The sequence below is a fragment of the Lathamus discolor genome, chromosome 6 (genome assembly GCF_037157495.1).
Source record: "Lathamus discolor isolate bLatDis1 chromosome 6, bLatDis1.hap1, whole genome shotgun sequence".
Lineage (NCBI taxonomy): Eukaryota > Metazoa > Chordata > Aves > Psittaciformes > Psittacidae > Lathamus > Lathamus discolor.
Window position 1 is genome coordinate 73,278,888 of NC_088889.1, and position 13,514 is coordinate 73,292,401.

Genomic DNA, 13,514 nt, shown 5'->3' on the forward strand with positions numbered 1-13,514 from the left:
TCCCTCCATGGACCAAATCCCACAGCCACTTCAGCAGCATCCCCACCCGGGTGCAGAGGCCCTGGGACAGCAGCACCCATCCCACCCTGACACACCACCATACAACACAGGGTACAGCATACCTTCAGCAGACAAAAAGAGGGCAATAGACAGGTACAGGTGTTGTCTAATTCCATTTCTATTTTAGATTTCAATTGCTTAGTTTTGTAAATCATAATAATAAAAAAAAATTAGACACCTTGTTTCATACGCATTTTTTTCCCCTTGGATTTTTTTTCCAACAGCAGCCCAAAATGCCCTCATGGGGATGTGTAATGCTGCAGCAGGTTATGTTTCCTAGCACAGTATTTGATGTCCCTTTCAAATGCTTCAGATCGTTATAATTTCTGCTGACATTGGCAGTTCATGTTATAAATTCCCCAAGGCTGCCAGTTATTCCAGCAAGGCTCTAAGTGTGAGGAAAGCACTTCCAAATGTTGCTGTTAAAGGTTACAAAAATGTACTGGAAAAATGGGCACACTTCAGCCCCTCCTGAACAGGCTCCTGCCTTGCCTTACAGCCTCCACTCTTGCTAAGACTTAGCCCTTGTCTAAGCCCTCCCCTCATACAAAACTCATCTAATTGGTCTGAGACTTGTCTGGAGGTTGTCCAAGAACTATCACAAGGCTGTTCTGACTATGGTAGGTTTCAAATGAACAACAGTCTTCACACAGAAGTGGCCAAGTGTCAGGAAAAGAGCTGACAGCCAGACACTGGAGAAGATAATAATGAACATGGCAATAATGAGCTATCATGAGCTGCCTTGAAATGCCAGAATCCCAGTGTAGTTCTCCTTCCCTCAGTCCCTGAGCTGGACTGAGAGCTCGTGTGCCTGTCAGCATCAATCTGGATGCGTCCCCTAAAGCAAAACTTCCTGTCTGTGACCTGAGGATTCACAACCCCATCAGGGGCTGAGCAAAGACCCTGCAGAACCCATCTATCCAGAACAAGGGGTTAAGAGGAACATTGCCTTCTGTGGCAGGATGCTGTCCATGTCTCCAGCTGAAATCACGTGCTGTGAACTCAATGCCCATGAAGGGGAAAAGCACAAAGGACCCGCAATGATTCGTTTTTCCTGGGTTTGACCTCTGCCCTGAGGATTCAGCCCACATGGATTCACAGCCCCACAACAGCACCAAGTCGGCAAGCTGCGACAGCCTTGCTCTGAGGATATATGGCAGAGGGACTGCTGGGGGAAGAGAATGTGATCCTCAACTTCTGTTGACACAACAGGAACCTTTTAATGTGAAGAGCTGAGAGCTGAGCTGATGGAAGCTGATGTCTGACCAGCCATGGCTGCCCAGAAGCAAGGCAAAGAGCAGGCAGGGGAATGGAATTGGCTTAAGCCTGCCTCGGGCACAGGGCAGGTTAGTGTGTGCTCTATAAAACAGTGCAAAGGCTGGGACAGCTTCACACTGCTGTGAGATGGTGACAGGAGCACCTCTGTCTGGGGACACCATGCAGGGCAGCTGTGCAGGCCTTCAGGTCACTCCAGGGCCTGGCAGAACCCACAGCACAGATCTGCCTGCTCTCCCCACACCACCAACCAAGCACCAACACATCTGGTGCAGGCACAGCTGTAACTGCAAGAAGCGGCTGCGCTGGAAAATGCAGCTCTTTGGTATGAGGCTCCTTTAAGGGAATTGCAGGAAGGAATTAAAAAAACAAAAGAAGAAAAGAGAGAAGTGGGGTGGTTGCCCGAGCTGCTACCACAGTGCCAGGGAGCCTGGAGGGCACTGGGACAGCCCAGCGTCACATGCCCATTGCATCCTGTCTCCAGACTTCCTCGCCTGCGATGTACGTGGCTTGCACATACAGATCGTCATTCAGCATCAGGAAATCTGCATCGGGTGAGAGAGAAAGCAAGCAGCTGAAGCTGGCTGGGAAGAGCTGGGCTCAGCAGGGAAGAGATTCCCCCCACCCCACAAACGGCAGCAGGACAGCGGCATGGTGCCATCCTTGCTATGGCAGCTCTGCTCCATGTTGGCTGAGAAATGGGGTCTCACCAAAGGGCTCACAAAACAACACCAGCACCCAAGGGAAACACCGCTGGAGCAAAAGCCCAGAGCAAATCCCAGGTAGAGCAAGTCTCCCTGCAGCTCCCAATGAAGCAGGGGATGAAGATGTGTTTGCAGCAGCCCCAGCAGCCAGGAGCCCTAACACTGTTGTCCCTGTACCAGTACCTGCTGTCCCAACACCAGTACCTGCATCGGAGTCATAATTTAGTGTCCCTTTTTTGCGTTCAATCCCCAGCAGCTGGGCAGGATGCAGAGACGCTGCCTCCAACGCGATCTCTACTGAGCACCCTTGGACAGAGAAGGGGAGACATTAGGGCAGCAAACAGCCCTGTTGCCAGAGCAGACTGAACCCCCACAGCTAAGGCAACTGTCACCCTGGCAGGGACCTGACCTGGAACACCCTCACCACAGTGAATGGAGCTGGGGAGGGGAAACATCCCTATGAGAGATAGAAGGAAGAGGAGAACTGAACATCTAGGGAATGGGAAGGGGAGAAAAGCACAGGAGGGTTCACCTCTCATCAGTGCTATGGGTTAAAATGAACCCTCACCAAAAAAAGGTGCTCATCCGAGGCCAGTGCTGCTGATCCCAGCCCATCTCATCATGTCCCAGGTGAGAGGGAACATTGCCTGGTGGAGTGGACACAGCTGGCAAGACAGAGACCTCTTCCCACATCAAGGTAGGGAGCAGCAGCTTATGGACACCACTTACTTACCTGTGGCTTCTTGAAAGTTCCGCACACACGTGTCCATGGTCGCCACACTGCCGCTCAGGGTCTTTGTGCCTGGAAGAGGAACAGGATAGTGCTGAGCAGGTCCCACAACTCATAGCAAGGAGAAGTGGAGTGGTTGGAAAGTATAACATGACCAGAAGGGGTAGAAATCCTGGACTGCACAGGAAGCAAGTTGAAGGGCCTTCAGCCATTGCTGCCCAATGACAGAAGGTGGCAAGAGAGGACCCATGCTGGCAGTGCAGGGACAGGTACTGGGATGTGCCCCAGCAGCTCCACTGTGAGACCAGCTGGACCGGATGAAACTAGCATACAACACAGGCATCTGCTGTCAGAGACAGTGGAAGGACACTGAGAATGATCCTTCCTGAAATACCTTCCCAGTTTCCAACTGCTTGCAGCTTAGGGAACTTAGCAAGAGTGGTTGTGTTACAGTAAAGACAAGGGACAATAAGTATGTGTAGGATTTCTCTGTCCTTCCTGATCCCACTGGAACCTCTGGCATCCATGACACTGTGTTCAAAGGTGTTGCAGACAGCTACGAACTGCAAGATTCCTCCTCACCCCACGAAGATGGGGTACTTCCCCTCTTTATGAGATGTCTCATTCTCTCTCCAGGGCAAAGTCCCTGAAGAGCCATCAGGCACCAAAACCCAACAGGGTGGCACAAGTGCTGCCCTGCTCCAACAGGTACTGCAAGGTGTGCTGAGCTCTCCAGGAACAGGCATGACTGCCAGCACTGTCCCTGGCTCTTTAGCAAGAAGCACTTACCTGCAATGTAGGTGTTCAGCCCATCAATCTCCACCACCTGCTGCCCCAGTGTGTGCCGACCTGGTGCCAGTCCCATGCCAGCAATCGCATCTGTCACCAGCACCAGGCCTGAGGGATGCAAGAAAAGGGGCTGCCTTAGCTTTGCAGCTCATCTTGCTGAGCTCTGGGCACTGTACCTCACCAGCCCTCCCAGAGAGGGGCCAAGATGCCTCTAGCCACATGCAACCAAAGCAAAAGGGCTGGCGGATCAGCCCCTGTGGCTGTGGTCTCTCAGGCAGCAAGGGCAGTGCACCACAGAACTCGTGTGTTTTGTGGGCAATGGCTGGTGTCACTGCGTGGGCCCATCATAGCTCACCTTTAGGGTGGGCTCGGTGGGCGATTCGCAGGGCGGCAGGGTTGGTGTGGATGCCGTCAGAGATCATGCCATAGAAGACCCTCCGCCCAGCTGGAATCTTGTCACTTGTCAGCAGCCCCACGATCCCAGGGTCACGATGGTGGAACTGCCCAAGGGGAGAGAGGACAAGCTGTAGAGCACCACCAGGACTCGCAGCAGGGGACGCAGCTGCCATCTCTATTAAACAGTGCCTGGCAGCTGAACACTCTGTCCTTTACGAGGCAAATCTGAACATTTCCTCCAATCTCAAGTCTTTTAGATCACACTGTAGAAATGTGAAGCCAGAGGTTCCATCCCAAAACCTCATGGCAAGACTTGGTACAAAACAAGCTGGGGAAAATATGCATCTATGGGAAGCAGGAGAGAAAGCACCAGAAGCAACACCAGTGCTGGGCAAGTGCCTCCAGCTACTCACCGGCAACATGGCATTGAAGAGGTGAGTGATGAAGGTAGCACCATGCTGCACAGCATCCTCGGCCTCGGAGAGATTAGCCACTGAGTGACCTGGGAACAAAGACCAACACCTGATTTCTCTACCCACCTCCCTTTATTTCCTTGCAGGAGTGAAGATGCTTCATCACTAGGACTCAACTCTGATGCCCCACCGTGAGATGCCAGCCTCAGCACAGAGGTGTCTCATGTGTCAGGGTAAAATTCAAACTGAGTAACTGCCCCACTCTTTCTTTCTTTTTTTTTCTTTTAAAGGGATTTCTTCAATGTTCTGAGGCAAAGAACAGTTTGTGAAACAGAAGACAAGAAAAGTGCAGACAGTTTTAAGTCAGTGGCCAGCAAGATACTGGAGGGAGAGGTCTCCTACAGTGCTTCTGGTTGAAAAGCAGAGTTATCAAAACTCAGCAGTAACCTCTGGAAATTTATTTCACCTGTCAAATAAGGCCTGAAGCAGTGGAATTTCAAAGTTTCAACCTTTCCATGTCACCAATCCTCAATTACATCTTTGCTATTCTTTTAAGAACTGCTATTTAAGACTGCTATTCTTTCCTGTGTATGACCAGCACCAAATGCTACCTTGTGTTCAACAGCAGGGGCTCCTCAATCAATAAATATGAATTTCAGCCGTTATCGTACAAAGGGCCACAGATTCACAGCACCACACTGTGTCACACCATTTGTGACAGGTCTGTCACCTCCATAAAGGCTAGGGAAAAGAAAATCCCACCCTGTCCAGTCACACTGAGACACCATTAGAGATGCCACAGCCCCAGAAGAGGGGCAGGGAGACAGAACCCCCGCTAAGCCTCCTCTGCCCCAGCCCTTACCCAGCGACACACAGATGCCCCTCTTGGTGAGTTCCCGGATCACCTCACTGCTCCTCTTCATCTCTGGGGCAAGGGTGACAATCCGGACGCAGTCCAGGGACCCGTAGGTGGCCAGCAGGTCCTGGAAGGCACCTGCCTCAAAGGTGCGAAGGCAGTGCTCTGGGTGTGCCCCTTTCTTCTCCTTGCTGATGAACGGTCCTTCCAGATGGGCCCCTGCCCAAATAGGAACACAAAACCATGACCCTTCCTCTCCCTGATAAGAACCAAGGAAACCTGCTGTGTCTACCCTGCTCCAATCAAGCTCCTGCCATTCTCCTGCAGCAAAACACACAGCTCAGATTACTCTGAGCTCAGCACAGAGAAAGATGCAGGGCTGGAAGCTAGCCAAGCCCAGCTACCCCACTGCCACTAAGCCGTAGGGACAAAAGAGCTGAAGCAGAGCATGTACAATGACAGACCACTCACAGGCCAGGCTCAGACTGAGGGAAAAAGTGGATCACAGAATCCCAGACTGGTTTGGTTTAGAAGGGACCATAAAGCTCATCCAGTTCCAGTCTCCTGCCACAGGCAGAAACACCTTCCACTACACCAGACTGATCCAAGCCCCATCCAACCTGGCCTTGAACAATGCCACGGATGGGGCAGCCACAGCTTCTCTGGGCACCCTGTGCCAGCGCCTCAGCACCCTCACAGGGAAGAGCTTCTGCCTAAGAGCTCATCTCAGTCTCCCCTCTGGCAGGTCAAAGCCATTCCCCCTTGTCCTGTCCCTACAGGCCCTTGCCCAAAGCCCCTCTCCAGCTTTCTTGTAGCCCCTTTAGGCACTGGAGCTGCTCTAAGGTCTCCCCTTAAGGAGCCTTCTCTTCTCCAGGCTGAACCAGCCCAGCTCTCTCAGCCTGTCTCAAGCAGAGCTGCTCCAGCCCTCGCAGCAACTCCATGGCCTCCTTTGGACTCGCTCCAACAGCTCCACATCCCTCTTGTGTTGCTGCCTCCAGAGCTGAACACAATACTCCAAGGTGGTGTCTGTGCCCACCCATCCCTCCCATGAAAAGAGCTCCAGCTCCTATTTGTGCTGTTCCTACAGTAGCTTCTTTCCCCTTAACAAGATAATTGCCTACTTAGAGTAGAACCAGAGAAGACAGTGAGGGACGAAACCACTTACCCAAGATACCTGCTCCGTGGGCTCCACCATTTCTTATACTGATCTGAGGGAGAACCTAGAAAAAGGGTTTGTCAGACATGGCACCCTAGGCACAGCACCCCAGCCTGCCAAAGCACAACCCACATGTCAGGTCCAGAGAGAGCTTTGAAGCTGGACCACTTGGAACCATCAGCCAAACACAGCCCACAGAGAAAAAAGTCAGCTAGAAGCTCTGATGTGCACAGCTGGTCTGGGAGGCATCACTGTCTCAGAGGTCTAAAGGTTATGAGCAAGAAATCCAGGAGTAGAGTCCAGCTCCTCACGTCAATGGCTTTTCCCCCCAAGGCAGCTATCCCAGTCCCTGTGGGCCCAGCCTTGACTCTCTCACCTCTTGGTACCAACTTCAGCCCTTAATCCCCCTGTGGATGAGAGAGGAGAAAGTCACTTACCTGGTGGTACACAGCGGGAGGAGAGGTCACCAGGGTGGGACAGAAGGAGGTCACGCCATGGGAGAGGATTTTCTGACTGACCATGTCAATCCCTGATCTGAAGTCATCTGTAGCCAGGGAGAAGTCCACCCCAAAGCCTCCTGCACCATGAACCAAACAGATATGAAACTGCAGCATGACTGGAGCAAGCTGCTCCATGTGCACGGCACAGACCAGAAGCAAAAGGCTCCGCCACCACTTCTGCCCTATGTTAGCAAGGCTCTGCAAGTGCAAATCCAACTAGCGCTGTCCTCCTGAAGTGCCTTTCCCACAGCATCCCAGCGTTTTGCAAGCATTAACTTTTGATTTTGATGCAGAGTTAAATCTGAGGATTCCTCACTGTAAAGGGGATCTGACACAGGCTACCATAGAACAAGCCCCTCCAGACCCTCAGGGAAGAGCTACTGCAGGTAATGTGTGTTCTGTTGGTTAAACCCTGCACTATCCTCACACACCCTGGCAGGGCGGGTACCCTAACAGCGCAGGAGAAGGATAAAATGTTCATAAAAACGAGGTTAAGAGGAAATCTGGGCTGAAACCCCCACCCAGACAGAGGGGATCAGTTTCATGACAGCACCAACCATGGGCAAAATTGTTCTTTCCGTTAGTTCGGTGACTCACATCTTCCTCATGCTAAATGAAGTTCACTGGGGGCAGTACGCATTGAAGGATGGGGATGGAGGAATCTGGCACCCCCCACCCCTCTGCGAGCGCATGTGGCTTCACTGTACCATTGATCTGGACGTCGATGAAGCCTGGGGCGATGATGCTGTCCTTACAGTCCAGCTGGATGTCAGCAGAGCCCTTCTCCTCAAAGAAGAGTTTTTCCGGGTTGAGGATCTTACCCTCTCGCACCCACAGGTCCTCCCTGAAGGGACAATCACACAGAGGCCACGCTCCTGTGGAGCACATGAAGCAGGTGGTGGCCATGGCCACCGTCGGGCAGAGCAGCCCCAGGAGCACCGTGGGCTCTCCAGTGCCTGCCAGGGCAGGACGGGCAGCACGGCTCTGTCTGGGCTCTGGGCTGTCCCCGTCACCGCGGTGGCTACGGCCGAGGGGCTTGCAGCGGGGATGAGGGGAACAGAGAGGGGCTGCACATCACGCGCCTCGTCCCCCTCGGAGGCCGGGCGCAGGGGACGGTGCAGCGCCGGGTGCTGCAGCCCTGGGGGCTCAGGTGCCGGGTAAGCCCCACCGCTCCGGCCCCTCTCACCTCTGGAGCTGATGACTCCGCAGGATGCGGCAGTTGGTGAACTGGACGATGGGTGCGTCCGACACGGATTTGTTGGACGGCATACTGCGCCCGCGAGAACCGGCGGGAGTTGGGGGGGGGGAAGGGGGGAGGGCACGGGGCTGCCACTGGGGCAAGGCCACCGCTCAGGTGCGAGGGGCTGCCCCGGGACCAGGAGCCGGTGGGCGGCGGGGGTGCCGGAGCACCGCCCCGGGGGCAGGCAGCCGGCAAGCCCTGCCCCTCCCGGCGCTCCGGGCCGGCGCTGTAAGGAAAGGCCCTGCGGCGCGACCGATGCAAGCCCCGCCCGGTGCAGCGGGACCGGGGCCGGCCATTGGTCACGTGATCCCTCTCAGCTGACGCGCCGACATTCCTCCCCCCGCCCTTACCGCCCGGCCCCACGTGATCACCCCACCTCCCCAAGGAGCCGCCATCTTGGGGAGGTCGCGGTGCGGGCAGGCCTCGCGGCCACCCCGCGTTGGCCTGACAGGCGGCGGCGGCGGCGGCGCGCCCTGCCCTTCACAGCCGTCCTCGGGCCTCCTACGGCCTGCCGGGGCTGCTGTCACGGACACGGCTGTGCTCCTCACCCGGGGAGGAGGCCCCCCGCGCCCTGCAGGGCGGCCTTGCGTCCTGCCCCCTCGCAGCCAGTGTTTGAAGGGGGTTACTCTCTAGCTGGTTTAATCACACCCGGCATTGAACAGAAATGAATTAGTTCCCTGCCGGAGCTCTGATCTGAGTGGCTGGCAGCAGCATATGCTGGCGTTTCGTGTTTATGAAATGCTGTTCAAAAGGTCTAACAGCAGCAGCGAGCGACGTGCGTCCAAAGGGAATGGGATTTACCCTGGAGCACTCCAGACACTAGAGTGCAAAGCAGCAGCAAGAGCCGTAGTGCTGACTGTGCAGGTGTCAGTGTCCCATCACAAACCACCTCCCCAGGCCCTGCTTTTTGCCAGTCCGCACACACCTCCTGCCGCCTCCGACCTCATGCTATGATGGGAATGGTTTGGGCCAGAATCTGTTTCTACAGCATCCACTGGCTCCAAACTGGAGCTCCTCAGTGCAGGTGGTGACAGCCATCATCAATCCCCCAAGAACCATCACTCAGCCCCAGGGTAGACTGGAATGAGCTAAAGACACAGGCTTACTATTACCCAGCATCTTCCAGCCAAGGAAGGTGTCTCATATCGCGGAGTCAAGTGTCTCATTGTCCTGGGTTCAGCAGAAGCAGTCATTTTTCTCCTTAGTAGCTGTGCAGTGCTGTGGTTTTGACTTTCAGCCTGGGAACAGCGCTGATAACACCGATGTTTTTAGTTGCTGCTCAGTAATGTTTACTCTGCCCAAGGACTTTGTGAGCCTCATGCTCTGCCAGGGAGGAGGGAAAGCTGGGAGGAAGCAGAGACAGGACACCTGACCCAAACTAGCCAAAGAGGTATTCCATACCACAGCATGTCAAGCCCAATATATAAACCAGGGGCAGTTACCCAGAAGGCCCAGATCACTGCTTGGTCAGGCTGGGTATTGGTTGGTGGGTGGTGAGCGGTTGTATTCTCTTCCCTTGTTAATTCCCTTATCATTATTATCATTGATGGTAGCAGCAGAGGTTTTGTGTTATACCTTAGTTACTGGGCTGTTCTTATCTCAACCCATGAGAGTTACATTCTTTCGATTTTCCTCCCCATCCCTCTGGGAGCAGTGGGAGGAAGAAGGAAGGGAGTGAGAGAGTGGCTGCGTGGTTCTGGGTTGTGTGCTGGGCTTAAACCACGACACTCATCAAGGCCTGTGTTCAAGCAGGTGCTGATGTGGGTGCTGCTGATGAGCCAAGAAAAGAGAAATGGGGAATGTAACATCCCTGTCCAGCCAGGAACTGAGTTTTAACAAGGTTTTATGCTGTACTTACCACTCCATGATGTCAGTGCTTGTCTGCTCCACAAGCTGCCTCACACTGTCAGCAGGAGGGAAAAGGCCCCTGAAATGCAGAGCTGGGAATGATGCTAATTGAGGCCAGGAAATCTCTGTGCAGCACTGTTCGGGGAATTGGAGGCTAAAAATGGCTTCAGGCAGGTTTTCCTCATCATGGCTGATCTTACGCATGTCAGGGGCATCCACGAGCACATCTATGAGAATGATTTGTGGCTTCAGTGCAGGTGAAGTCAAGGAGACTCCAGAAGTGGAAAATAATAAATCCTAAAAGCACATCTCAGGCCTGCTCATTTGAGCCAATGACTCTGTGAGGAAGGAAGCACCCTTCCAAGCTGCTGAATTGAATTCAGATGTTAAAAGGCATACACAGCACCCAAACAGCTCATGACCAAAGCAAGGCACATGGTAGGAACATACAAGCTAACAGACTTGTCACAGTAACTTTTCTTGGCAGTGGAAGAGACACTGAGGTAAATGCAGATACTGCTTACAGACAGTAACACCCACTGTGTGCATGGGGCCCACCCTCTGGGTACAGCTTCACCAACCCTCGGGTGACGAAGAGATCTAGCATTCTTCTGGGCTGCAGGCCCCAAAGCAAACCACTGAATCAAAAGCTGCAAACCAGCCCGGACCTCCCTCCGCACTGCTGGAGGCCAGGACCGCCTGCGCCCACAGTGAAGGTGTGCAGATTGACCTCATCCATGCTGTAGGTATGCCACCCAGCATGGCTTTGTGGCATGTATCTGTCCTACTTATGTTTTATCCCTTTGGATATTCTCCTTTTATTTCTCAGTATTAAATTAACCCTGTCTCGCATTACCAATCATTGCACACTCCCTCTCCAACAATAGCATGTTCTTTCTACTACCTCAGTAAGAGGCTGAGGGAATCACAAGCTGAGGTTTCACCTGCAGTTTCTTTACCAAGTGTTATTTTTCTTCAGGTGGCGTTGTTTTTAACCTGGCCCAGTTCCCACATCAGATTCACTGCCTGGCAGCATGAGAAGTTACAGCAGTGCACTTGGGAGGAACAAGGAGTGTGTGCTGCAAATGTGAACAAGGTCTGGGTGTCCACAGGGAGGGCTGGCTGAGCACTGCTGCCAAGCAGTGCTGCTGGAGATGCATCCAAGCTTCTAGTTTTTCACGTGCATTTGCAAAGAGGTCTAAGGTGTTGTCCTAACGCACACAAGAGCCAGGGAGGTTGTTTACATCCATGAGCCGAGAACATGCTGCCAATCTCAGGAATATATGGGATTCCCTAAAATTTGTTCTCAGCCTACCTCAGGTAGCCAAAGGCATCAGGTGTAGGAGGCAGTATTTGCTCTCTGCCTCCTGAGGTCACCCTTTTTCCCTCTCCCAAAGGCAAAGAAGGAAAGTGAAGACTGAACAGCATGGACAGGACAGTTCAAGGTGCCAGAAAACGGCTCGGGACTGAAACAGCCACATGGATCCCCTTGGTAAACCCCAAAGCCCAGTCCTGAGCCTGTGCTGAGTGCAAAAGGAAGCCCTGTCCTGTCAGCAAAATGAAGATAGCAAACGTGAGCCATTGATTCTCCAGGCATCTTGTCCTGGTCTCCTGCTCCCAGTGGAGCAGTGTGATCTGTCAGTGCCTGTAGATACCTTGTGAGAGGCACTCGGGAGCCTGAAGTAAGGCCCCCAGGAAGGCTTCAGGCCTTACACACTGTGACATTGGGGAGGAAGTTTCCTGTGTGCTTTGGTGCTGTGATACAAAATTAGCTCCACAGAAACTCAGTGATTCAAGTGGCAAAGCTGTGACTGTCTCAGAAGCTAAATAAAGCATGGCTTGCAGAGAAAAGGAACAGCCTTCATTAGTGAGTAATAGGAACAAAAATGGAGATGCTTTTCAGGACACAATCCTTGGATTATGAAACAGAAAATTCCCGTTCCAGGGTAAGTGGCACTGGGAAGACTTCATCTGGGTTTGATTTAATTATGTCAAGAGAAAAAATAGTTAATACCTGTATAGGAGAAAGATACGTGAAGAGCAAAGGGGGCAACTCCTGTGTGTCAGAGGTAATTCCCACCTGAGAACAGTGATGGTTTCTACAGTCAGGCTGGATGCAAACAGCACAAAGCCATGAAATCAATATTCCCATGGTTAGACTGCAAAGGAAACAAGGTTTGTTGAGGGTTCTTTCCATTAGATTTGCCGTTACCTTGTTGTAGTTTATAACAGCACATTAGTTTCTGGGATTAGTTTCTCCTAAGGAGGTTTTTATTTCCTCAAAGCTTGCTTCCTTTTCCAGGTTACTAAACTTCTCTTAAACCAGGCCTCCCAAGGAAAGACAATCCCTGAGCAATCATACATAAAATCCTACTGCTTAAGAACACTTTCTCCCCCAGAGCAGTGAAAGAGGAAAAATCTGCAGCCTTTGGGAGTGAAAAAAAAAACAACCAACAGCAAACCAATAAGAGAGTTAAAAAAGAGAAAAGTCAGCAGCTCTATGAAGGCATTGTCCATGCAGGCAGCATCCATCAGCAGCGTCCCTTAACCTTACTGAGCCTGAACCACCTGCTAATGGACATGGCGCTGCTGCTGCAGAGCTGCTCCCTTCCCTCCGCAGGGGTGACTCACTCTGCAATGCACACTCACAGGCACAATCTGCCACGTTACAGAGCACTATTTACGTGCCAGCAGACACCACATCTTTTAATCAGGCACTAGGAGTCTGTCATTGCAGGCTGCCTTTTCCCTTCTTTCCAACCAAATCACAGGTCAATACCTGCCAGATGGAACTGTGCTCAAATCTAGTGTGCTCCTGCCTAAGGAAAGGGACCAAAAGGTCTGCTATTTTCTCAGTGACCTGAATACTTGGGAAATCTGCTGATACAACAGCATCAGTGAAGGACTTGAAATGCAAGTTTTCACCTGGGAGTCATAAATTAGGAACTGGAACATTACTGTCCATAAAAATGCTTGGCTTAGGCAACATGCTAAAACTGTTCACTGCGCTCCCAGTGTATGTGCACCCAGGAGAAAGCAATCCCCCACCTATGCACACTAACCCCAGCTTCTGCTCATGCTGACTTGCATGGGTTTATGCATCAGTAAAGGCTGGATGCTCCAAGGCATGAACCAAAATCAATGGGACCTTGCCTCTTGCCTGCATTTGGTTGCATCAGTGTCTGTATCCATCCTGAACCTAACAGCCTTCTGCAAGTGTCACCAAGAGACAAGGGGAAATGAAGAGTTCCTATAGACAGGTTGCTTATTTCTCTTAAGAGATGAAAGCTACCACCAGCATTCAGTTGCTCTCTTAAATATAATTTGCTCACATTCTTGTAAAATGGCAAGAAACAAGGCTGGCAGCAGGTTCTCCTCTTAAAGAGGGTACAGCCAGACCTTAAACATATTTGCAGCCTCAGCCAGGACCTTCTCCTGTCCTGCTACACAAACACCATACAGTTCCTCTCACCACAATTGCAGGATGTCTGTGGCACATTCTGATTCACACCCTCCCAGCTGTAAGCTCCACCAGCTCCACACAGCA

At 52.3% G+C, this 13,514-nt stretch overlaps 1 protein-coding gene across 2 annotated transcripts; it reads right to left on the reverse strand.

The window, feature by feature from the left end:
* Positions 1 to 160: 160 nt before the first annotated feature.
* On the reverse strand, positions 161 to 8,418 carry AMDHD2 (amidohydrolase domain containing 2). 2 transcript variants are annotated; one of them, XM_065683585.1, is made up of 12 exons: positions 8,066 to 8,418; positions 7,587 to 7,723; positions 6,817 to 6,956; positions 6,389 to 6,443; positions 5,230 to 5,442; positions 4,368 to 4,456; positions 3,914 to 4,058; positions 3,559 to 3,666; positions 2,773 to 2,841; positions 2,608 to 2,686; positions 2,244 to 2,345; positions 1,798 to 1,880 (listed from the first exon to the last, which is right to left on the reverse strand). In XM_065683585.1, exons 1-11 carry the CDS (start codon positions 8,146 to 8,148, stop codon positions 2,282 to 2,284), a joined length of 1,182 nt encoding a protein of 393 aa, XP_065539657.1. In that variant the 5' UTR covers positions 8,149 to 8,418; the 3' UTR covers positions 1,798 to 1,880; positions 2,244 to 2,281. The 2 variants fall into 2 exon arrangements, with proteins under 2 accessions (XP_065539656.1, XP_065539657.1); XM_065683584.1 differs by lacking the exon at positions 2,608 to 2,686 and having other exon boundaries at positions 161 to 1,880.
* Positions 8,419 to 13,514: the final 5,096 nt, after the last annotated feature.

Bases quoted from the DNA above. Each gene is read 5' to 3' on its own strand.
- AMDHD2 (XM_065683584.1), bottom strand. From the start codon at position 8,148: ATGCCGTCCAACAAATCCGTGTCGGACGCACCCATCGTCCAGTTCACC. The intron at 2,346-2,772 runs GTAAGTAAGTGG...TCTCTGTCCAAG, and splicing joins GAACTTTCAAGAAGCCACAG to GGTGCTCAGTAGAGATCGCG. The intron at 1,881-2,243 runs GTACTGGTGTTG...CACCCGATGCAG, and splicing joins AAATTATGACTCCGATGCAG to ATTTCCTGATGCTGAATGAC.